At 38.2% G+C, this 25,856-nt stretch overlaps 1 protein-coding gene across 2 annotated transcripts in view; it reads left to right on the forward strand.

The window, feature by feature from the left end:
• MAMDC2 (MAM domain containing 2) overlaps positions 1 to 25,856 on the forward strand; it is a 181,263-nt gene that overhangs the window by 146,491 nt on the left and 8,916 nt on the right. The window contains exons 11-12 of one of the 2 annotated variants that reach the window (XM_077148410.1): positions 106 to 254; positions 23,577 to 23,785. In XM_077148410.1, coding sequence (XP_077004525.1) covers positions 106 to 254; positions 23,577 to 23,675 — 248 coding nt within the window. In that variant the 3' untranslated portion in view covers positions 23,676 to 23,785. Of the gene's footprint in view, positions 1 to 105; positions 259 to 23,576; positions 23,837 to 25,856 lie in introns of those variants that run through there. The other variant, XM_077148409.1, reaches the window with a different exon arrangement.

Below are 25,856 nucleotides of genomic sequence, written 5' to 3' on the forward strand. Positions count from 1 at the left end.
CAGAAAGCACACATATACATAGAGTGGGCTGCCAGCAAGCCATGGAATGCATACTTATTCATCGGAAGTTCCTGTGCAATCACGACACCTGCTGTTTCCTTGCAGAAAGGCCTTCACTTCCACCTGGAGAGTGTACTTTTGAACAAGATGAATGTGCATTTACTCAGGAGAGAAGGAACCGTAGCAGCTGGCACAGGAGGAGAGGAGGCACTCCCACCTCCTACACAGGGCCAAAGGGAGATCACACAACTGGGGTAGGTGAGTTATGCCACATGGTGCCACCTTCTAAGGAAACTTTCTACAGTAACATTCTAGGGGTCAGCCTCATTTACTTCATTTTTGAAATGTGTGCAAATTTCTGGGTTTTGTTTAGAATGAACAATACCTATGATTACACGCACACATTGGGTGATTCAGTATGTATATGTAAAATCATTCTTCCTGTTTAATGCAGTGCTTATGTATCTTGCCTGCAAAAAGAATCTAAGAGGGCTTATACAGGTATGCACCCAAAGATAATTTAATTAGAAGTCGGTTTTAGAGGTGGGCTGGTGAAAAAAAAAATGGTGACCTAATTCAGAGCCAGGACTGAGGCCTCACGTGCAAAATGTATTCATGGACAGACCAAGCAGTTGAAATAAAGATAGAAACCTGATCTGTGCAGCATGATTTGGTGTCCTTTGGATAAAACAGTCATGCAGCAAGTAGGGAGAAGTAGAGGGAGCGATCCACCCATGATATAGACAATAAAGGAGTGCATTTTCTGTAGAATATTTGTAAAGTACAATAAAAGACTAAAAATTGGACTTTTTTTTAAAATTATCACCATGCATCAGTACTTCTGAACATTGTCAGTGATAAAATACTCCCCACGGTTTGAACTTCCTTACTGACATTCCCCATCTCACTTCACATTCCACTGGATAAAAGCATACCACTCAGTCCAGAGAAGCAGAATTCCTGCTGATAAGCTCAGAGAGATATTTCCTCAAGGACTCTTATAGAGAAGCCATTGTTTTCACAAATACAAAGGGGCAATTGCATAGCACTATTTCTTAGGGCCACCTCAAGATAAGGCTATGGAATCATTATCATAGAGCAGCATACTGTATTATCTGTTCGTTGAATGGGCTAAATTGGTAGGGTACAATCATAAATAATTACATATTTTTTCTTTCCAGCAGTCCTTTCAAATGTCCTGTAGAAACCCCCTTCTTCAATTCTTAGCAGATCCCATAGCTTCCCAAATATATTGAGGTATTAGAATAGTCACATTTCCGGATATTTTTAAAAGTCCAGTCCAATTCAAAATTGAAGTTTCTTCTCCAATTGAATCTTCTTATCCTTTCACCTTAAGCCTGACTTATAGTTTGAGCATAATAAAGGAGGAAACACTCTTCTTTCACTTTCTTTGTTTCATCCCCTCCCCTGCGCCTTGTCTCCATGGTCCTTTAGAGTCAGAGTGGGTAGAAGAGACATTCAAAGGAAAGACCATTTTAAATAGATGGTACTATTTTTAATTCTCTCTTGGTTATTGAATTGTCCTTTTCTTATGACAGAAATCTAAATACTAGCTTTTGGGGGAACCTCTGCATCTCACCATTCCCTGTTTCTGGCAAGGTACTCTGACTAATCTTCCTTAGCCACATCCTCTCCCCTTAGCACTTACCCTTCAAGGATATAACCCAGGTAGAGCTTCTTGCTAGGATCCCTCTTGGAAGTTCTGGTTTGGGTTCTTTCAAGGGCCTCCAACCACCTTCCAAATTAGTGTCCATTTGATCTCAGGTACTAATGCACTCTTGCCAGACCAGGAGGAAGATGTGTGGCTTGGCCTTACTGGTAACGTCTTTCTCTTTACTGATACTTCAGCAGATTCTGACACAGTATCGTTTCAATAAGAAATGCTGTTGAAGGATTCAGCATTAGTCCAAAAGTAGACCAGATTCCCACGTCTAGCACTTCATGGAAGATTCTAAGGGAGCTCTAAGAGTCTGTGAGGCTGTATCTGGAGATCAGAAATTTAAAAAGATAACTAGAAAGACCTGTGTGTGTTCAGAGTACTTTGTTTATAACAGATAACAGAATCCAACTGACTTTAAGGGTAAAATAACAATTTATTGGCTATTATGTTAGTCAGAGTTCTCTAGAGAAACAGAACTAACAGAAGAGATCTGTAAATATGAAATTTATGAAGGTGTCTCACACCTTGCGAATGGAAGAGTCCAAAATCCGTAGGGCAGACTGTGAAGCTGGCAGCTCTGATGAAGGGTCTGGGCGAATGCCACAGGAGAGACTCGTGGCTGAAGGAGCAGTGAGAGTCTCTCTTCTTCCTTAAAAGGCTTCAACTGATTGGATTATCTCATTGTGGGAGGCGCGCCTTAGTTGATGTAATCAGCTGCAGATGCAATTGGCTGACTGATGATTTAATCAACCAGCTAGGAAATATCCATGCAATCATGGTCAGGCCAGTGCTTGCCTGACCAGACACCTGGGCACAATAATTTACCAAGTTGATGCCAGAACCTGACCATCACACCCGTTGTAACATAAAAAGGCCAGGGTCAGACTTACTTCAGGTACAGTCTAATGCAGAAGATAGAACAATGTCACAATTTATTCTTTCTCAACCCCCCACTCCCACCCTTGTCCTGGTTTCCCTGTGTTGATCCCAATCACAAACAGGCTCTTCTCTCATGGTAGCAAGGCGGCTGCAACACTTACAGCCTTTCAACCTTGAATCCAGTGGAAAGAGACAACTCAAAACAAAAATACCAAAATTGAGTCTCATTGGCTCTGAATGGCAATGTTTTGAGGACAGGGTACCATCAAACTCATATTTTGATCCCCATAGGGCTTAGATTTGTGCCTTATACAAAACAGATACTCAGAATATCTTTGGAGGGGGTGCAAGGGTAGTTCATGGTAGCTCTCACCTACCATGCAGGAGAAACAGGTTCAATTTCTGGCCCATGTGCTTCCATACTCTAATGTCTTCTGTAGCAATAATCACTTTTTAACATACTTCCTAATTTACTTATAACTAAGTTTGTTGTTTATTGTCTGGCTTCTCCTACTAGAAGATGAGTTCCAAGAGGACAGATGATTGTTTTTATCTACTCTGTCCATTTGTGTTTTCCAAGTACCTATAACAGTTCCTGGCACATAGTAGGCACTCAATATATCCTTGTTGATGAAGGAACACACAAATAGCAGCGCGTTTATTGGGTAATTATTATATGCCGGTTCCTATTCCAAGCATGTCTTATATATTGTCTCATTTAAATTTCACTGCAATTTTTGAGGTAGAACTTAACTATTCCTAAGATATAGATAAAGAAAAGGAGGCTTTGAGAAGTTCAAAGGCAGAGCTGAGATATGAACCCAGAACATCTAACCCTCATTTTTAAACTCAGCTACCCTGTGAAATGTTGATAGGTAAGTACCTATAATTATCATTTATAATTGTCATTTTCTAGATTACAAAAATGAGACTCAGAGGTTTTAAATAACTCTCTGAAGATCTTAGACCTCGGGAAAGGGAAATGCTGGGTGCCCTGACTCCAGAGGTCCTGGGTCTATTATATCCCTGCCCTTCCACTACTTATTATCTTTGCTTTGCCCCATCTTCCACATCCAAGGCATTTAATGGCCATTTTTACTGAGAACATTTCCCTCTCCACCAAAGCATGGCCCTCCTCTTTGAGCCATCTCTTTTCAGATCTGCTATTGCTAACCTTTAGGGTATCCTTGAGAAATGGAAGACATTTCTTCCCAGAAAAGTGCATATACATACTACTTCTTGATCAGTTAAAGCTAATTAACTTTGACCTTTCTCTATCCTTGTAATAAAAAGATATCTTCCCACTATCCCCTTCTCTAGTGTTTTTGCTAAATAAATGGTTAGTTAATCTTATGTGTGTCCATGAAAGCTTCTGGATGTATTCATTTATTCTAAAGATATATATATTTTTTAATTTGTATGCTATATGGTGAGGGTCACATTGCTTTCATTTTCCATGTGAGCGTCCCCTTATTGCAGTACCATTTGTTGAATTTTTGCTTTTGTTTGGTTTTTCGTTTGTTTGCTTATTGAGACCTTATTGAGAAGGTAACCTTAAAGGAGTTGAGATAGGTAGTCAAGTGTTTTTCTGGGAAGAAGTGTTCCAGTTAGAGGGAAAAGCCAATGCAAAGCCCTCAAGTGGAAGCATGCTCAATGTGTGTAAGGAACAGTAAGGGGGATGATTAAGCTATACAGAAGAGCACTGAAGAGAAAGAATACAAGGAAGATGAGAGCAAAGAAATAACGGTAGGGCAGAACTAAGTCCAAGGACGGTATATTTTACTTTACCGGAAATAAGAGGACACTTTTATGATTCTTTGTGAATGGTGAGCTTAGAAGAGAAGTGATCTGACCCAGTTTTAAAAGAATCACTGTGACTACTGTGTTAAGAAAAGACTGGAGGCAGAGATGGAGCAAGGGTGAAATCTGAAAGGATAAGGCAACTAATTCAGACAAAGCGGAATGGTAGACTTGACCAATCATGGTGGGTTGGACCAGGTGGTAGCAATGGAGGTGGCAGAATAATTTATTAATGGATTAAATATGAGTAGAGTATGAGAGAAAGAGAAGAGTCAAAGATTATTTGAGTGGAAGAGGTTTGTTGGGAAGGTCAGGAGCTCAGTTTTGAACATTATAGTTGAGATATCTATTAGGCATCCAAGTGTAGATGTTGAGTAGGCAGGCTGGAGTTGAGGAAAGATGTCTAAGGATGGAAATTGTTGGCATACTGATGGTATTTAAAATCATGTGAGTAAATGAGATCTAAGAGTGCCTATAGACCCCCAAGTGGAACAAGGACTGGGCTTTGGGATACCCCAAAATTAAGATGTCAGAGAGAAGAGGAAAAACTTGGAAAGAAGACAGAGAAGAGTAGCCAGTAATTCCTTTTACTTTTTAACTTTTTTTGTGTATAATATAACATACATACAAAGAAAAGAAAGAAAAAACCAGTAGTTTTCAAAACACTCTTCAACAAGTAGTTACAGGACAGATCCCAGAGTTTGTCATGGGCTACCATACCACCCTCTCAGATTTTTCCTTCTAGCTGCTCCAGAACATAGGAGGTTAGAAGGAATAAATATTTTTTATAATCACTTTTTTTCTTTTTTGTGAAAAATAGCATATATACAAAAAAGCAATAAATTTCAAAGCCACAGCACAACAATTAGTTGTAGAATAGATTTCAGAGTTTCGAACTGGTTACAATTCCACAAATTTTAGTTTTTTACTTCTAGCTGCTCTGAGATACTATAGACTAAAAGAAGCATCAATTTAATGATTCAGCAATCATATTCATTTGTTAAATCCTACCTTCTCTGTATAACTCCACCATCGTATTTGATCTTTCTATCCCTTTCTTTAGGGGTATTTGGGCTATGGCCATTCTAACTTTTTCATGTTGAAAGAGTCTGTCAATAATATGGAGGAATAGGGAGATGGAACTAGCTGATATTCTGGAGAGGCTGCACCCTCTAGATTTCAATACTTATCTAGTCCAGTGACCCATCTTGAGGTTGCAGATTTCTGGAGAGTTACCCAAGTGCATGGAACCTTTGTAGAATCTTATATATTGCCCTAGGTGTTCTTTTGGATTGGCTGGAATAGTTTTGATTGGGGGTTCATAGGTTATGATAGATAGCAATGTCTAATTGAAGCTTGCCTAAGAGTGACCTCCAGAGTAGCCTCTCAACTCTATTTGAACTCTCTCAACCACTGATACTTGACTAGTTACACTTCTTTTCCCCCTTTTGGTCAGGATGGAATTGTTTATCCCTCGGTGTCAGGGCCGTACTCATCCCTGGGAGTCATCTCCCACACCGCTAGGGAGATTTTCACCCCTGGGTGTCCTGTTCCACGGAGTGGGGAGGGCAATAATTTCACTTGCAGAGTTGGGCTTAGAGAGAGAGAGGCCACATCTGAGCAACAAAAGAGGTCCTCCAGAAGTAACTCTTAGGCATACCTATAGGTAGGTATGCTACCTGTGCTACTTACATAAGCTTCATGAGAGTAAGCCTCAAGATCAATGGCTTGAGTAGCCAGTAATTCTAATGATATTATTTTAAAAGCCACTCTTACAGTGCTTGTAGGAAATAGAAGCTCAATAAAAATATTCCCTTCTCCTCACTCCCTTATTTCCATGACCTCCCCTTCCTTGGCTTTCTTATCACTAGTGGCAGTGGCTACTCTGCTGTCTCTGTCACTCCTGTGCAAGTCTGGTCATAGTTACTTAACCTTCCCATGTTTATATCTTATCTTCCCAAGTGGACTATAAACAACTTGAGAGGTTGGTTTTGGACTTCCTCCCGGGATTTAGAGCAGCCTGCAGAACATTGAAGGAGTGGAGTAAACACTTATTGTTCCTTACATCTTTATGCTGAAATAACTTTAATGTCTAAGCTTGTTTGATTTGCAGAACATGTTCCAGCTTTTCCCCGTATACACAAAATCTATGAAAATATAACAAAAAGACATAGGTAGATACTAAATTACTCATAATTTTGCTCCTTTATGTACATTATTCCTGGGTTCTGGGGGGCATTTGTTAGATAACTGCATGTGGCCTTGCTTAAAGAAAATGATCTGATTGCATTTGCTTTGTCTCTGAAAATGTAGAAAGGAGTTTCATCTGGTTAAGGTGAAACTTCATAGCCAAACTTGTAATGCAAAACTTCTTGAAGTTCTCAATATTTACCCTGAATGAATACTTGATATAGCAAGTGAAATTCTCAGGTGCACAACATGGAGAATACTGATTTTTTCCCAGGAAATTGCTTGCACAGGCTGCCTTGCTCACCATTCTTTATTTCACTTCCTTCAGTACAAATTATTAAAGGTTCTCAAGACATTTTCCAGTTTTCTATACCAAATAAAATCTTTTACAGGTTGTATATTTTTATTACTATGCACATCAATGCAAATAAGGAAGGAAATTTTGCAATGCTATGCTCAGGGTACCTTAGATATAACAATGGGTTGAAGTTGCTTTGTTTTTGGTCTTTAAATTACTTTAATAATTGTTTTGCTTGAGAAATAAGAATAGCTAGTGATCATGTATTGAACATTTACTACATATGGGCCCTATGTTGGGGGCTTAATATCCTTACCATAACCTGAAAAGAAAGTGAAAGTTCCCATCTTTCAGATAAGGAAACCAAAGCTGAGAGAGGTTGAGTTCCTCTCTACCAGTGATAACTGGTAGAGGGGAAGTGTGTGGCAAGTCTGTCAGCCCCTGCCGGCCATACTTTGTCCACACTGCCTCACCAGAGTTTCCCAGCCTGCAGGATACTGAGAGACTCCATATAACCTGGAACAGCTATGACAGCTTGCAAGTGAAAAGTACAATTCCCCACAAAGCAGTATAATCTAACACTTTACACCCTTCACGTCCAAGAGAGAGGTTACTTCTCTTGGAAATGATATATACAAATAAATGGCATTTTTAGATATCCCTAGAAATGCACCCAACAGAAAGTATCTTAATTATTTCTGAGCTAATTCTAGAGTCTGTGAACCAATATTATATGTTTAACTCGAGGACTGCAGCCCATGTAACTATTGTATATCCTACACTCCACAAAGAGTGTCTTTCTCTTCTCCTAGCCTAGAATGGCTTGAGTTATATGTGGACTGATGTAATGACTCTCAGATCACAATGTAGCAATTCGAAAACTAAAGCAAGATCAAGTAAAGGGCCCTTTAAACCATTCATTTATTTGTTAAAGCCATCATTGTCAGAAGATTCAAATATCTTAGAACTTGGAGCCATCATAAATGTTATATAACCCAGGATCCCTAAGATTTTGATTTATTTCATTTTCTGGGAATCCACTATGCTCTATGTAATTATGAACCAAATAATTGCCACCAAAATTATAGTAAGTGAAGGAGTGAGGGTTACGTTCTAGAGATCATGAAACAACACAGAAGGGAGCTACTAGCTCTGCTTGAAAGGGTTTTAAAGGACAAGTGGGAATTATGGAAAAGAATTACAGGGAGTGTGGCAGCATTTCAGGAGGAAGGAACTTTGCAAGTACAAAGTATGGAGTAAGGAGTATGGTAACTTCTGGGAACTATAAGTAATTTCACTTGTCTGGAATGCAGGATACTATCTTGGCTTGGTTTCCCAAGAAAATGGAGTCCAAGATATAAGCTTGGATGAAGATAGTATATTTTGGGATACAGTCCTCAGGAGCAAAGTCGGTAAAGCAGGGAGGAAGGGAGAACCAATACAAGAATGCATCTCTGACTTGGCCACTGCTGTGTCCAAGTGGTTACTTGATTCTACTGGTTGCTTGATCCATGTGCTTGAGAAGACCTGGGAAATATGTCTCAAGACCATTGTCTAATAAGGAGAAGCATTTATCCATAGGCTTTCATCCCCAAATGGTCAAAGATATGTGCCTATTGGACATTTTCTACCCATTCATCCTTCATTTCTGGGTTACATCTACATAGGTGCTCAGTAATTCAGCGAAGAACCAATCCTGGAAGCCTCAGCATAGAAACCAAGAGGAACAGGCACTTGGTGTGGTCCTGAGGCCCAGTACTACTAGGTTGCATGGAGTAAAGCTGGACAAGACTGAGTACAACTAGTAGTAGTAGTAGCAGCAACTAGAATAAGAGACAGATGAGGATGAGAAGATCTGTGGTAGTTTGTAGATGTAGATCCAGCTAAAAAAGTGGTTGGAGATGAGACCAGACAGTCATATGGGAACTAGATAACAGAGAGCTCCATTCACTGTGCTAAGGAGTTTAGACTTGTACCCTAAACAGAATAAGTATCCACTGAAAGACTTTAAACCTGTGATCCCAAAGCAAAATGGTATACTTTACCTGATAATTTTCCAGGCTAGATACAAAACAGTCATAATTTACTTGGTCATCCTGCATGTGGGCTTTACTTTAAATGCTCTACTTGATATCCACCTAAGTGGTCACAAAGGTCTAGAAAATGAAAAGCAATTTCTCTACGGAAAAAGTCTCACAACCTTTCTCTAGTCTCTCCATGAAAAAGACAAGGTGGACAGAAGCAAATTTGGGGAAAGAACCAATGCTCAAACCTACATCTCCTAATTCCACCTTCAGTTGAGGTGATTTGTGAGGTATGGTCTGTACATTGATATTCAGATCCGTTTGACAAGAAACAGACTAAAACCATGGATAATTATTGCTGAGTGCTGTGCAGTATGTGAAATGAAGAGTCTCTGCTTTATAAATCTTTTAGTTTACATGTCTACAACATTAAAATGTAGGAGATTATCATCACATCTAGCTCCTTTATAAGATTTGAGAATTACTTAGGTATCAGGTAACTTTTGCTACATAACAAACCATCCCTAAAATTCAGTGGCTCAAGATAACAACCATTTATTTAGCTATTCGTCAAGCTGGAAATCCTGTCTGGCTTTCCAGCTTGAAAAGGCAGTTTTCTTCTTGCCTGGCCTCACTTCCTGCATCTGAAGTCAACTACTGGGTAAATTGGGAGCTGTCTGATCTAGAAGGGTATTGAGAATTGGATTAAATGTCCAACCAAAGGCATGTTCAGGTCCCAGGTCCTGTGCCCTGTGGGTGTGAACCCATTTGTAAAGTGGACCTTTGAAGACGTTATTAGTTAAGGTGTGCCCAAACTGAAAGTGGCCTTAATCCAATATGGCCAAAGTCCTTATAAGTCAAGAAAATTGGACACAGAAAATGAAGCCGTGGGAAGCAGCCGGAAACTGGAAGTGAATGGAATCTGAAAGAGAAAGGAAGAGATGCTGCCGTGTGACAGAAAAGCCAAGAAACCCCAAAGATTGGTAGCCAGCCAGAAGATACTGGTCCCAGATGGAAGCAAGCCTTCTAGCCTCTAAAACTGTGAGCCAATAAATTCCTTTTGGGAAGCCAATCCATTGTATGCTTGTTTTACAAAGTAGAGAACTAATAGAGTATCTTGGACTCTCTGCTTCTCATGGCTATGTCGTTCTGCTCTCTTAGAACCTCCCTCATTGTCCAAAATGTTTCCTCTATTATAGGATTCCAGTAAACTAATCAAGACCCACCCAAATGGGTGGAGACACGTCTCCACCTAATCCAGTTTAATAATCACTCTTGACTGAATTTCATCCCCAGGGAGATGACCTAATTATAGTTTCAGACATGCAGTACTGAATAGGGATTAGAAGAAACGGCTGCCTTTACAAAATGGGATTAAGATTAAAACATGGCTTTTCTAGGGTACATACAGCCTTTCAAACTAGCACATTCTGTTAGTTGTTTGTATTTTTTTTGAATTTATGTTATTAGTCATATACAAATTTATAAATGTTATCCATTCCTGCTGGATAAACCTTTTATTCTATCCTTATAAAGTGTCCGCCTTCACCTCTCTTAATGCTTCTTATCTCTAAGTCTGCTTTGTCTGTTATTAATATAAATCACCAGTTCTGTTGATTAGTGTTTGAGAAGTTTCTTTCTCCATTCTTTTACTTTCAGCCTTTCTGTGTTTTTATTTAAAGTGTGTCTCTTGTATGCAGTAATAGTTGGGTTTTATATTTTATCCAGTCTGACAGTATTATCTTTTAGCTGATGTATTTGAATTATTAATATTTAATGTAGTTACTGATATATTTGGATTTATATATACTTTTTATTATTCTTGTTTCCACTCTATTAGCTTGTTTATTATTTACATTCCTTTATATTCTTATTCTTTTAATGGTTATCCTAATGTTTGTCTAGCATTTGTTTTTTTCATATTTTAAAGCCCAGAAGCCATTACTGAGTTGTTATTATTTTATATTTATTCACATATGAGCTGTTCCAAATGTCTTCATTTCTTTTTGAATGTCTGTTTCTCCCATGAGTTAATTTCTTCTGCAGTATTTTTATTCTGCATCTGGTTTTCTGTTTGCTTTTGTTTTTGATGCAAGTATGCTGCTCCTGAATTCTTGAGGGTTTTTATTTGTCTGTGAATATCTTTATTTTACCTTTAATTTGAAGGATTTTTTGCTGGAAATAGAATTCTAGTTTGAGAATTATTTTTTATCAGCCATATAGATATGTCATCCTGTCATCATCTGCTTCCATCATTTCTATTGAGAATTCAGGTGTCAATCATATAGTTGTTCCTTTGAAAGTCTGCCTTTTTTTCTCTGGATGCTTTTAATATTTTCTCTTCATGTTTGACTGTTGTCTGTTTTAGTATGATATGCATGTGTGTAAAAAATCTTTGTAGTTATCCTGGTTGGAGTTTGCTAAAATTCTTCAATCTGTGGGTTGATGTCTTTTATCAGTTTTCAAAAAATCCTTGACCTATGTCTTGTCAGATATTGCTCTTGTCCCATTCTTTCTCTCTTCTGGACCCCAATTTAATGTATGTTAAAAGTTTTCATCATGTATCATATATTCTTTATGCTCTTTAAAAGTATTTCCTTTCTCTGTGCTCTTTATTCTTCAGTTCGGATCTTTTCTCTTGACCAATTTTTTCAGTTCACTAATCCTCTTTACAATTGTGTCATGTGCTATTAAACCTATCAATTGAGTTCTTAATTTCAAAAATTCTGTTTTTCAATTCTAGAATTTTTGTTTGTTTATTTTTAAATAGCTTTATTGAGATACAATTAATATACCATACACTTCTCCCTTCTAAAGTGTACAATTCCGTGGCTTTTAAGTAAGTTGTGCAACCATCACCATATATAATTTCAGATAATTTTTATGACCCCAAACATTAGCAGTGGCTCCCCAATCTCCCCTCTCCTCAGACCCTGGCAGCCATGTATCTACTTTCTGTCTCTGTGATTTTGCCTATTTGGGATATTTCATATAAAAGGAATCATACAATATGTGGCCTTTTATATCTGCCTGTTTTCTCTGGGCATAATGTCTTCAAGGTTTACGCATGCTGTAGTATGTATAAGTACTTCTTTCTTTTTTATGGCTGAATAATATTTCATTATATATATATAAATATATATTTATTTATTTAATAATAAAAAAAATTATATTTCATTATATATATATATAAATAAAATGTGGTATATATATATATACCACATTCATTCATCAGTTGCCTGACGTTTGAGCTTTTTAACTTGTGCAATTCCGAATAATGCAAAATATAAATTTTGAGTGGACATAAGTTTTCATTTTTCTTGGGTACGTACCTAGAAGTACAAATCTTGGTTCATAGGGTAACTCTAGGTTTAACCATTTGAAGAACTGTCAAACTGTTTTCCAAATTACATGCACCATTTTACAATCCCACCAGCAGTGTAAGAGGGTTCCAGTTTACCCATATCCTCTTCAACACCTGTGATTTTCAGTGTTTTTATTTATAGTCATCCTTGAGTGTGTAAAGTGATATTGTATTGTTTAAAGTCTATCTATTTTGTAAGTTTTTTTATAATCGCTTGAGTTCTATTTGGGGTACTGTGTGAATGGTATATCTTTTTCCAACCTTTAACTTTCAACCTATTTGTGTTTTTTAATCTAAAGTGCCTTAGAGGAGATATAGTTGGATCATATTTTACTATTAAAATCTGTTCTACCAATTTCTGCTTTTCAGTTGGAGTGTTTAGTTCATTTGCACTTAATGCTAATACTGATAAGGTAGAATATATGTCTGCCATTTGTTTTCTGTAGGTCTTGTGTGTTTTTTGTTCCTTTATTCCCCCTACCGCCTTTTGTTGTGTTCAATAATTATTTTCTCTTATACCATTTTAATTCTCTTGTTTATTTTATTATATTTTTCTTGTAGTGGTTGCCTTGGGGGTTGCAATTAACTACTGAATTTAAAACAATCTAGTTCAGATTAAAACTAGCTTAATGTCAATAATATACAAAAACTTTGCTTTGTTCCCTTCTCTCTTCTTTGTACCATTATTGTCATACAGATGCATTATGTCTCTAGACAGTTGTATAATTATTGCTTTATGAAGTTGTCTTTTAAATAAAATAAGAGAAAAGAGTTATAAACAAAAATACATTTATACTGTTTTTTGTATTTTCCTATCTTTGCCGTTGTTTTTTTATTTCTTTATGTGTATTTGAGTTACTGACTAGTATCCTTTCATTTCAACCTGGAGGATTCCCTTTAGTATTCCTCATGGGTGGGTCTGATGGTGATGCTTTCAGTTTTTATTTGTCTGGGAATGTCTTCAACTCTCCTTCATTTTTGAAAGATTATTTTGCTGAATATAGAATTCTTGGTTTTCTTTCAGTGCTTTGAATATGTCATCTGACTGCCTTCTGGCCTCTATAAATTTTTAGAAGTCCTTTGTCAATCTTGTGGAGGATCACTTTTACTTGATGAGTCTCTTTTTTCTTGCTGCTTTCAAGATTAGTTATTTGTCTTTGTCTTCAAACAGCTAACAATGATGTTTCTAAGTGTGAATCTCTTTGAGTTGATCTACTTAGAGTTCATTTAGCTACTTGGTTGTGTAGATTAATGTTTTTAAGCAAGTTTGAAAAGGTTTTGGCCATTATTTCTTCAAATATTCTTTCTGCACCTTTATCTCTTTCCTCTCCTCATGAAACTCCCATTATGCATATATTGATACACTTGATAGTGTTGCATGGGTCTCTGAGGCTCTGTTCATTTTCCTTCTTTCTTTTTTCTTTCTGTTCTTTAGATTGAATAATCTCAATTGACCTATCTTCAAGTTTAATGATTCTTTTCTCTGCTAACTCAAATGTGCTGCTGGAGCCCTCTAGTGAATTTTTTATTTCATTTGTATTTTTTAAATCTAGAATTTTCAACTTGTTCTTTTTTTTACACTCTATCTTTTTAATGATATTCTCAATTTGATGAGGCATTATCCTTATACTTTCCTTTAATTCTTTAGATATGATTTATTTTAGTCCTTTGAACATATTTATAATTGTTGATTGAGTGTCTTTGTCTAGTAAGTCCAATGTCTGGATTTCTTCAAGGACCATTTCTATTGACTGATTTTTTTACTTTCCTTTTCCTTTGTGTGTCTTGTAATTTTTATTTTAAATAATATAATGTGGTGGCTCTGGAAATCAGATTTCCCCCATCCACAGATTTTGTTGCTGTTGCTCATTGTTGTTTATTTAGTGACTTTCCTGGACTAGTTCTGTAAAGTCAATATTCTCGGCCTTGCACAATCACTTAAGACTCTTCTCAGTGTGCTTAACAGTCAACTAATAATTGGAGAGAGATTTTCCTTAAATACCTCGCCCAGTATGTCTCTCAGTCCATGCCCATGAAACTTGGGGCATGTTTTCAATGTGCTGCTGGCAGGTAGTTTACAACCCCGCCTTAGCCTTCACTACTTACTCTGCAGAGACTCACAGTCAGCCAGAGATGAGAGATTAGGATCTTCTCAAGTCTTTCCTGAGTATGTACACAGCTCTGTACGTATGCATAGCCTTTCCAGATTCCCAAGAATATGTTGGAGCTTTTGAATGCCCCTACAGTATTCCATTCTGTGTGTGTGTGTATTTTTTTTTTTAACATGGCCAAGCCCAGGGAATCGAACCCAGGTCTCTGGCATGGCAGGTGAGAATTCTGCCGCTGAGTCACTGTCGCACTGCCCTCCAATATTTTGCTTTTAAGTTTTTTGGTCAGCCTTTAGTTAGTCTCAACTGTGATTGCCGCTTCAGATGATTCCAGTGTTAAACAGTTACAACTAATTGTTACAGACAATTGACTCAGGAATAGAACTATTCACACAGAGTCAGTTTCACCTTGGTCAGGTTAAATAAAGACAAATCCTGAAAATGGAGCTTTTTCAGTAAGCTGAATGACAAGTGAAATAATGATAGTTCTCTGGGGATGGATCTTTTGGAGGGCTTTGAACCTGTTCCCCTTCCAGAGAATACTTTGTTACTGGTTTTCATAGAGCTCTTAGTTGGGGGGCTCTTGGTTTTTGAGTCAACTTTGTAGTAGGAGAGATGGGCATGGAATTAGAGCAAGTTAAATGCCACAGAGCTTACTATTTTTCTTGAATAAGCATTCTCAGATTGTTGTAAGTCTTTAATTAATTTCCCAAGTTTTGAAAAAGTTGATTTTGATAATTTTTGCTCCTGTTCTCATTGCTTTTATGGAATAGCAGATTTTCAGAGGTCCTTACTCCATCCCCCAATTTTTGCTTTTAAATAGATTTGATTTATCTGGTGAAAGTTTTCATCTTATAATCAATATTCTTGCACATATATTAAATGTTCAAATTCATATTAATGTTCATATGATTAAATTATTAAGCATAGATATTTTATGGACCTTGTGTAATAACTGCATACTGAGTCACCTATGGTTCTCTTTCTGTTGTCTGCTTTACTCCCTCTTTAATCCTATTTCCTGATAGATATAATAATTTTGATTGAATGCTATACATTGTAAATGAAAAATTATAGAACCTTTGTGTGATGATATTTTCCTCCAGAGAGGATTCACCCTATTCTCAAATAGACAACTAGAGTGAGGCACATTACCTTAGTCCAGTCAGAACTGAGCTAACTTGAGACAGTGTTGCAGTCTCTGTTTTGCTGGCTCTCTCCTACACCTAGGGAAAATTCTAGGTGCTTTATTAGGGGCCCTCCTTCTTGGTATGTCATAAATTGCTATGGTGAGACACTGAAAACTCCAGTTTGTCTTATACTTAGTTTCTTGGCCTCGTGACCTCTGCAGCTTAAGAATTTGGCAAATGACTCAAGAGAAAATCGCCAAGTGTTGGACTCACTTTCTGTACCTTCCTTTCTCACAGCCTTCGTTCTCAGGTCCTAGCTACTTTGACTGCCTTGAATCCCAGCTATTATCTCTCTGACCCAGTGAGATCTGATGGCTTCTCTGCTCTCTGTTTAGCTTCTAAGCAGAATAGGCAAATGCCCCAAAGGGGAAGCAGATTGAAGAGTGTTGAATTTCCCTTTTCTCTGCAATCTTAACCCTTCAAGACCTTGCTGCTTAGAAAGCACTCAAATAACTTCAAAACAGGTGTCTTAAAAAAATTAATCTATTCTTTCTCAGTTTTTTCAACAGCAATATAGGTCTGCTGCAAGTTACTCCAACATAGTCAGAAGTTGAGGTCTCTAGTATTTCACTTTTTAGTATCATTTATTTAAAAATATGATTATTGTACTCAAAATTTGAAGGCATTTGTTCTTACATACTACAGACCAACCAATCATAAAATTGTGGATAAGATTTTTGTGTCTCAGGCCTCCTTCAACTGTGATCTTTTGTTGCTATTCCCTGGCTGTTCTAGACAAGGTCTTGCTGTGTTTGAGATTATGTTATTGCATAGTGTTCTGTTCTTCAGTGGGGGGTAGTCATGAGAAACTATTAAAATTTAAATTTCTGCTGCCTTTCACTGTAAAATGCCTTAGAGACTTTTCTAGTTTGCTAGAAAAGCTTACAATTTAAGGTCCCTGTTTTCTTATAAATGTTTTCTAAATAAGACCATACCTATTTGTGCTTTTTTTCTGGCTTATTTTGCCTCCCAAGTGTCCCACAGGTTCATTCACAATGTTGTGTGCCTCACCTCTTCTTTCCTTTTTGCATCAGCACAATATTTGATCATATGTCCACACCATTGTTTGCCAACCTACCTGTCAGTCAGTGCATCCTTTAGCTCCCTCCATTCATTGGGCATCATGTATAATGCCCAAAGTCCACAGTCTATCAACACTCTCAATTTTAAATAATTTCATTGTTCCCAGGAGAAAGATAACCAATAAACACCCCCTCACCAAATAGAAAATCCAAACCTCCCCTTGACTTTTGTCCCTCCCCTCATTATTTACCCCTGGTATTGCTGTGGTACTGTTGATGTTTTCCTGTTAAATATAGCCCATAGCATGCATTAGCAGTTTTCTCCCTATCCTCTGAACTTATATACTCTTTGTATAAGGTTTATGCCTTTGCAGTAGTTCATGCAAGAACTTATTTATGTTTGTGGTGTTAATCAGTGGGACATGTGGGTTTGTGCAACCCCTTTATGCCGGTCTAAATCTGTGGTGGACCCCAGAAAAGCCATGCCCTTTCATCCTCATTCAGTATTGCTGGGTGGGAGCATTTCGATTGTTTCCATGAAGATGTGACCCACCCAATTGTGGGTGGTAACTTTTGATTAGATGATTTCCATGGAGGTGTGTCTCCACCCACTGAAGGTGGAGTTGCTTACTGGAATCCTTTAAAAGAGGAAACATTTTGGAGAGAGTCCCTTTTTGGTAGAGCCACGAGAAAGCCAGCAGATGCTGCCATATTCACCACGTGCCCTTCTAGCTGAGAGAGAAATGTTGAACGTCGTTGGCCTTTCCAGGGAAAGGTATCTTTTGCCTTAAATTGGACATTTCTGTAGACTTGTTTTAATTGGGACATTTTCTTGGCCTTGGAACTGTAAACTAGCAACTATAAACTAGCAACTTATTAAAGTCCCCTTTTGAAAAGCAGTTCCATTTCTGGTATATTGCATTCTGGCAGCTAGCAAACTAGAACACCCTTTCTATCATGTTCATCAATATTACCTTCAATATGGTAATATTACTTATAAATCCGCTAATGAATCACCTTCACTTCTATCTATTCCTTTACATTTAAGTTCACCCTCATTAGCTAACCATTCACCCATCTCTACCTTTAGTGTATGTCTATATTCTGTATTGTAAGCCTCTGATTTTACCTTTACTATGGTCATAAAAGTGGTATCATACAGTATCTGTCCTTTTGTGTCTGGCTTATTTCACTCAGCATTATGTCCTCAAGGCTCATCCATCTTGTCATGTATTTCAGGACATCATTTCATCTTACTGCTGCATAATATTCCATCATATGTTTATGCCACATTTTGTTTATCCAGTTGTCTGTTGATAGGTGCTTGGATTGTTTTCATCTTTTGGCGATTGTGAATAATGCTGCTATGTACATCAGTGTGCAAACGTCTGTTTGTGCCACTACTTTTAGCTGTTCTGGAAAGTAGTGGTATTGCCAGCTCATAGGGCAACTCCATATTCAGTTTCCCAAGGAACTGCCAAACTCTCTTCCGTAGCGGCTTGTTTTAGTTTGCTAGTTGCCGAATGCAATATACCAGAAACAGAATGCCTTTTAAATGGGAGAATTTATGAAGTTGCAGTTCCACAGTTCTAAGGCTTAAGTTTTGTCCCAACCAAAGCAAGGCTATAGAAATGTCCAATCTAAGGTATCCAGGGAAAGATACCTTGAATCAAGAAGACCGATGATGTTCATTCTCACCTAGAAAGGCACATGGTGAATATGGTGGCATCTGCTAGCTTTCTCTGCAGGCTTCTTTTTTCATGAAGCTCCTCTGGGGCCATTTTCCTTCTTCATCTCCAAAGGTCTCTGGCTGTGTGGGCTCTGTGGTTCTTTCCAAAGGCTCCAGTAAGCAACCCCACCTTGAATGGGTAGAGTCACACTTCCATGGAAATCATCTAATCAAAAGTTACCACCCACAATTGGATGAGTCACATCTCCATGGATAATAAAAAACTCCCACCCAGCAATATTGAATGAGAATTAAAGGACATGGCTTTTCTGGGGTCCACCATAGATTCAAACCAGCACACAGCTGTACCATTATACATTCCCACCAGCAGTGCATAGCTGTCCCAATTTATCCACATCCTCTCTGATATTTGTAGTTTCCTGTTTGTTTAATAATAGCCATTCTTATAGGTATGAAGTGGTATCTCATTAAAGTCTTGATCTGCATTTCCCTTATAGCTAATGAAAATGGGCATCTCTTCATGTGTTTTTTAGCCATCTGTATTTCTCTTCAGAAATATGCCTATTCATATCTTTAGCCCATTTTATAACTGGGTTGTTTGCTCTTTTGTTGTGTTGTATGATTTCTCCATGTATTCAGGATACCAAACCTTTATCCAATGTGTGATTTCCAAATATTTTCTCCCACTGAGCTGGCTGTTTCTTCACCCTTTGGACAGTCTTTTGAGGTACAGAAGCATTTGATTTTGAGGAGTTCCCATTTATCTATTTTTTTTCTTTTGTTGCTTATGCTTTGGGCATAAGGTTTGCAAAGGTAACTCCTGTTACTAGGTCTTGAAGATGTTTCCCTACATTTTCTTCTAGAAGCTTTATGGTACTGGTTCTTATATTCAGATGTTTGATCCACTTTGAGTTAATTATTTTTTTCTATGCTGTATGGCAGGGTCACATTTCATTATTTTTCCACATGAGTATCCCGTTATTGCAGCACCATTTGTTGAATTTGTTTTGTTTGTTTTTTCTTTATTTTGGGGGAAGTGAATGGACTGGGAATTGAACCTGGGTCTCCCACATGGAAGGTGAGAATTCTACCACTGAACTACCCTTGCACCCCCTGAGTTAATTTTTGTTTAGGGTGAAAGGTAAAGGTCCTCTTTCATTCTTTTGGCTATTGATATCCAGTTCTCCCATGCCCATTTATTGAAAATACTATTTTGTCCTAATTCAGTGGATTTGGGGGCCTTGAGTCTTCTTCATTTCTAAGAACTGTTCCTTCTTGTGTGATAGAAATATCAACAATATATTAAAATACTAAATAATGAAATTTATTTATGAAACTGCTCTTAGACAAAATAAAATCAGAACTATATGTTTAATGTGTTTATTTCATAGCTGGAATTTAATAGCAGTCTATACTTTAAAGTCCTTGTCTTTCAAGAAACTTGGTAGCTGATATTCAGACATGCAACAATGCCACCTAACCAGACTGTAGCCATCTGAGGAATTAGTTCTAGATGATAAAATCACTAAAGTCCTTAAATCTTTCCATGACTTCTCACCCAAGTCTCTGATACTGTCAGCTTCTACTTACACAGAGGAGGCATCCATCCTTATAACGTCATTTTAAAAGAAAGCAAAAAGCATTTTTAGAGAGACCCATTTAGTAATACTTCCCAAAACATTGATCTTGTTTCCCCTGATTGTAAAGGACCCTCTTCTAGCTTAATGAACACAGCTCAAATCCCTGCCCAGGCCAGTCAGCTACTTCCCAGCCCTGGTTGAAAGGGGATCATGAGGCAGGAGGGACGGCTGCTCCACAGTTCAAAATCATGAAAATGCTGTGGGTCTCCACACATCACAGTTGCTGTGCAAAGAACAGATGGGGCCCTGTCCCCCGTCTTCAATGTTAAACAATGACCCACAGAGGGAAAGTAATTTGTTTTCTCCAGTTCATAATCCTTTCCACAGACTGGAATCCTTCATGTGCAGGAACACATGAGAGGGTCTGGGGTTTCACTGCAGGGGCTTCCTGGCTCAAATCCAGAGCTTTTGTTTGCTGAGATAGACAGAGCTGTAATGTTGCAAAGCTTGACAGTACAAGGGGCTTTTCTCTGCTTTCCAAATACATGTCAGGCAGAGCCAGCTCTCCATGAAGCTCTGATTTTTTTCTGGGGCAAGTAAGTGTAACATACCAATCAAGGGGGAAAAAAAACATATTTAGAAATGAGGAATAATTGGTCTGTACACCAGAAGGGCAATTTCTGATCCCTTGACAAAGTCACTAAAATTGATTTTAGGTATCTGTAGATGTAAGGCTAGATTCGTATTGCCTTAGGAATGTGTGTGTGTGTGTCTGTGCTTAAACTAAAGATCGTATCCTGAAGGATTTTGGGAAAGGCCAAAATTATTCATGAAAAGTAGACTCGTGAGCACAATTGTACTCACCTTCCCCAGGATGTTATTCCTCTCTTCTAAAACATTACAGTTATGTAGGTCAAATAGCTTAGGAGATTTTCTTCCACATTTCACAGTGCTAAACACAAACATCTCTGGAATTAGAAGCCTTAGGTAATAGCTTCAACCTGAATCCTGGAACTCAAAGGTGCATGAGCTGAAGGCACAGTAATCTTCAGGAGTCACATCCGGGGAGGGATGTGTGGTCCAAAGAACAAGGCGGTGGGGTGGAGGAGGTCATGCAGGCCATCACTAGTTTAATCAGAGCACCGCCCCATCAGGAAGAGCCTGTCAACCAATGCTTCACCCTTTCTAGGCTAAATGAACTAGCACATAGTAAGAGAAAAAATTAGGCTGAATTATCCTGGAGGTGATTGAGGGTTTTCTCTTCTTCCAGGGCCACATACTAATTCTGGCCAGGATTCATACTGGTTATCACTTGGAATGCACAATTATCGTCATTTCAGAAATAGGATAATATTAAATAAAAGAAAGTACAATAAAGGGTTCCTTTCATTGCCGAATGTGCAGAAACCCCAGTGTTTCTGGTGTAACAGTTTTCTTATCAGTAAAAGCATGAAGGGTAACAAAGTATAAGGAATATCTTATGAAAAAGTCCACTTAAAAAATACATCGAATGATGTGGACCTAGTTTGAGAACTATTTGCTTTGATAAGATTTTAATTTTATCAAAACCTGGGTTTGTTCTAGTTTTGCCTTGGGTCTTCCTAGTCAAGTGTGTATCTCATTGCCCAAGAACCTCACAGAATTGGAGTGGCCTGGGTGGAGCCATGTGCTCTGGAAATGGTCAAGCTGGTTTGTGCTTTGGAGGTATGGAAGAGAATGCCTGCATGCATTCAACAAATATTTATTGGCCAACTACTATGTACCGTACTCTGTTCTAGGAACTGGGAAAATAGCAGTGAACTAGACAAGGAAAAATCTCCACCCTTGAACATTCTATAGGAGAAAAGGAGAGAAGCACAATGTTTTAGTTTCCTAGGCTGCTGAAAGCAGACACCATGAAATGTATTGGCTTCAACAATGGGAATTTGTTAGTCTACAGTTTGAGGCTCTGAAAATGTCCAAATCAAGGCATCATCAAGGTGATGCTTTCTTCCTGAAGACTAGCTGCTGGCAATCCTTGGTTCCTCTGCCACATGGAAAGGCACATGGCGGTGTCTGCTGGCTTCTTCCTTCTCTTCGGGTTTTCTTGATTTCAGCTTCTTACTTTCATGACTTTCTGTCTCTCTGTATTCATCCCATTTATAAAAGATTCCAGTAAGAGGATTAGGACCCATCCTGAATGAGGTGCATCACACCTCATTCTAAGTAGTCTAATCACAAGATACTACTTATAATGCGCTCACACCCACAAGAACAGATTAAATTTAAGATTATGTTTTTCTGGGATATCCACAGCTCTAAACCACCACACACATAATAAATAAGAAAATTATATAGCATATTAACAGCTAATTAAATATTATGGGCAACATAATAAAATTGCATGTGGAAGGCAAAGGTGCCCAAGAGGTGAATTACAATGTGAAATAGTATAGACATAACAAAAAAGGTGACGTATGAGCAAAGACCTGAAGGAGGTGAAACAGTGAGACCTGAGAATGTGGGGGGGAAGAAGGATCAGCCTGTGCAAAGCCCTTGAGGTGGCAGCATACTTACCATATTCCAGAACTAGCATAGAATGAGTAAAGAGAAAGGTAATAGGAGAAGGAAGAAGTAGAAGTCAGAGAAGTAAGAGAATGGGAGGGAGATTATATAGAGCCTTAAAGCAATTGTAAGGACTGCAGCTTTGACACTGAGAAAAATGCTAAACCAGTCAAAGGTTTTGAAAAGAGGAGTGCTAAACATTAGCTTTCATTTTAGAAGGATCACTGTGGTTGTACAAAGGTTAGTTGTAGAGTAGAAGCCGAAACACTAGTTGGAAAGCTACTGCATTAATCTAAGTGAGAAAAGACAGTGACGTGGACAAGGGTAGAAGCAATGGAGATAGGGAGAAAAGAAGTGACTGGATTCTGGAGATATTTTGAAAGAAGATTCAATGGCAATTCCTGACAACCTGGATTGGAGAGTGAGAAGAGGAGAGGAGGGTAGACAACTCCCAGGTTTGGGGCCTGGGAATACGCTGCCTAATTTCCATGCAGGCTAATCCTGTTTTACCTGAAAATAGCAAAATAAAATAAGAAAGAGAAGAAAACTTTAAAATAAAAAACAGAAAGGGAAAGGCAATTTTTAAATGTCATATAAATATATTTTCAAGAATAAACGAATGACACAAAAAATGTCAGGGCAAGAGGCAGGACTGGAAACTGATCTTGAAATGTGTCACATGTGGGCATGCTATGCATGTTAATTAATTCTCAAAACTCTGTAGGACAAGTATTGGTAGCCCTTATTTTAAAGTGATGAATATCGGTTCAGAGAGAATAATTAATTAAACCAGGATTGCATAGATGGCAAATATTAGAGCCAAAGCTTGAACTCAGATCTGCCTGACTGCAAAACCTATGGTCAATCCCCTAAACCAGGATCTGAAAGGTACAAAATATCATTCGTGAAGTTAGTAGGAGAAATTTTGATGTGTTGATCACCTCGTCGATGGCATACTACTGGTATATTAATCACCTCTTGTATATTAAACTGAATTATAAATTATTAAATTGAAAGAATTATTTGGATGGTCTAATTTTTGTAGCATTTATTTATAATGAATTATACATATTCTCCAAAACTATAAAACCCTCTTTCAGTACTATTGTCTAGTCATCCGTTTGCCCTAATTTGTTTCCATAGACACTGTGAAAAAAGAGAATATGAGTCCTTTCTAACGAACCCTGCTTTTACATTCCTCTCAAGGCTATTACATGTACATCGAAGCCTCCAACATGGTTTATGGACAAAAAGCACAGCTCTTTTCCATGCCTCTGCGAGGGGTTGCCGGAAAACACTGTTTGACGTTTTTCTACCACATGTATGGAGCAGGGACTGGCCTATTGAGCGTTTACTTGAAAATGGAAGACTTGAGTGAAGAGCACCTCTTATGGAGAAGAAGGGGTGAGCAGAGCATCTCCTGGCTTCGGGCACCGATTGAATACAGCTGTGCAAGGCAACACCAGGTAAGCCAAAACCAGACGAAAATCAAGTGATGGAAAACGCTCACCTGATCTCTCAATGTTCTTTCTTTTTCTTGCTAACAAAGAGATATTTTGTACTTCTCTGGGGTCACGGTCTAAATGCAGGATTAGTTGAGGGGTAAACATAACTCATCTATATATTAATTAAATCTGAGCAGTGAGTAGGCAATTGAAGTAGGAAAAAAATATTCTATGGACCTAAAAGGAAAGAATTGGCAGACACACAGGTGGCCAGCTTGCAGGGCTAACCATGGTGCTGCATTTTTAATGAACAAATGGCAGCAGGACAATATGCTGTTATCCAGGAGGGACCCATTATCTCAATGTGGATAAAACTGTCCAGAGATTTGGGAAAGAATAACTGATATAGGCCTGGGAGTGATTTTGACAGTGATTTAATATCTCTTTACAGAAAGAAAGTGGGTCACTCAGGAACTAACCAATATAACTGATCGTCATTCAGAGATGATGGATTTAGTTTGTTAGCCTAGCAGGGCACTCCTATTTCTACCCAATTCAAGTAGTACCCAAAGTGTGGCTCACAGACCAGCAGCAGCAGCACCACCTGAAATACAGTCACCTGAAAGACAGATTCACCCGAAATGCTCATTTTCAGGCCTGAACTCAGAACTTCTGGAGAAGGGGCCCAGCAATGTGTTTACAAAGCCCTCTAGGTCATTCTGAGTCACACTAAAGATGAAGAATCTCCTTAGACCAATTGAATCTGACTCTTTGGTGGTGGGACCTGGGTGTTCATATTCTTTAAAACTCCTAATGATGCTGATGTTCAAGTGCTCTGAGAACTGGTGGAACAGACAACTTCCAAGCATGTAAGCCTGGTGTCAGATGCAGTCCCTTCTGCAACCTAGGCTTGCTGGGTGGCTGGTCGTTTGAAATGTTTGTTTTGGGTTCAGGGGTATGATGTATCTGAGGTGGCATATTGAATACAGAATGGCCCTGGAGATTTAATCTCACAATCTTGGAAGAAGACTTTAGATCTTTCCCTTTGTCTTAGAATGGAACAAATGTGAATCTCTCATGAGGACTTCTCAGCAATTCCCTCAGGAATCCCAAACTGCAGGGAGACTGTGCTGAACTACGTGCTCCAGAACATCCTAGAATTCTAGTAAAACACAGACATACTCATATACACATAGATTGGCCATCTCCTACATACCAAGCACTTACAGTACCAAGAGTTGTGCATAAATTCTCTCAATTGATTTGATTAATCTTATCGCTCCATTTACAGATGGGAAAAGTAAATGTCCCTGAGAATTCCAATCCAAGTCTGCCTGCTCCCAAAGGCTATACTTAATGCACTATTCTACACTGCCTCCCCACCTGAGAAGTGCCAAACTGTCCTCATTTCCCCAGGGGGAGGGGGTAGCAGTCACAAAAGCACTGAGTAATCTTAGAGAAATCTTATCTTCACCGAGATTACTTATATGTTCACCAATTGGGGTAATAATTCCTGCCCTGCTGACATTACCAGGGTTAGAGAGAGGATCAAATGAGATTATGTATGTGAAAGTGTTTTTGAAACCTTAAAGTACCAAATTATAAAGTATTATCATGTATCTAAAAATAGATTCCTTCCTAATCTCTCTTGTCTCTATACTTCATGTCACCATGGAAGATGTGGGATTCTCAACAGTTACTTTAGGCATCCAGGCTGAGCTCCTATAGTATGAAGCCAAAATAGCTCATTTAATAAATATTTGTTGTCCATTTTCTATTCTAGGTGCTGGGGGTACTGTGATGAACACAGCAAATAAATAAAGGTCATAATCTTTTGGAGTTAACCTTTTAGTAAGGGACAGATAAGGAATGTAAATAAAAATATATACAAAAATATGTAATATCAATATGTATATTTTCTTCATAAGTGCTATGAAGAAAAATGAATAAAGCTGATTAGGTCAAAGAAGTATCAGGTAGTAATCAGGAAGGGCTTTGTAGGGCATGGTCAAGAGTGAAATTTATTTCAAAAGCAACAAAA

Source organism: Tamandua tetradactyla, chromosome 2 (assembly GCF_023851605.1).
Source record: "Tamandua tetradactyla isolate mTamTet1 chromosome 2, mTamTet1.pri, whole genome shotgun sequence".
Lineage (NCBI taxonomy): Eukaryota > Metazoa > Chordata > Mammalia > Pilosa > Myrmecophagidae > Tamandua > Tamandua tetradactyla.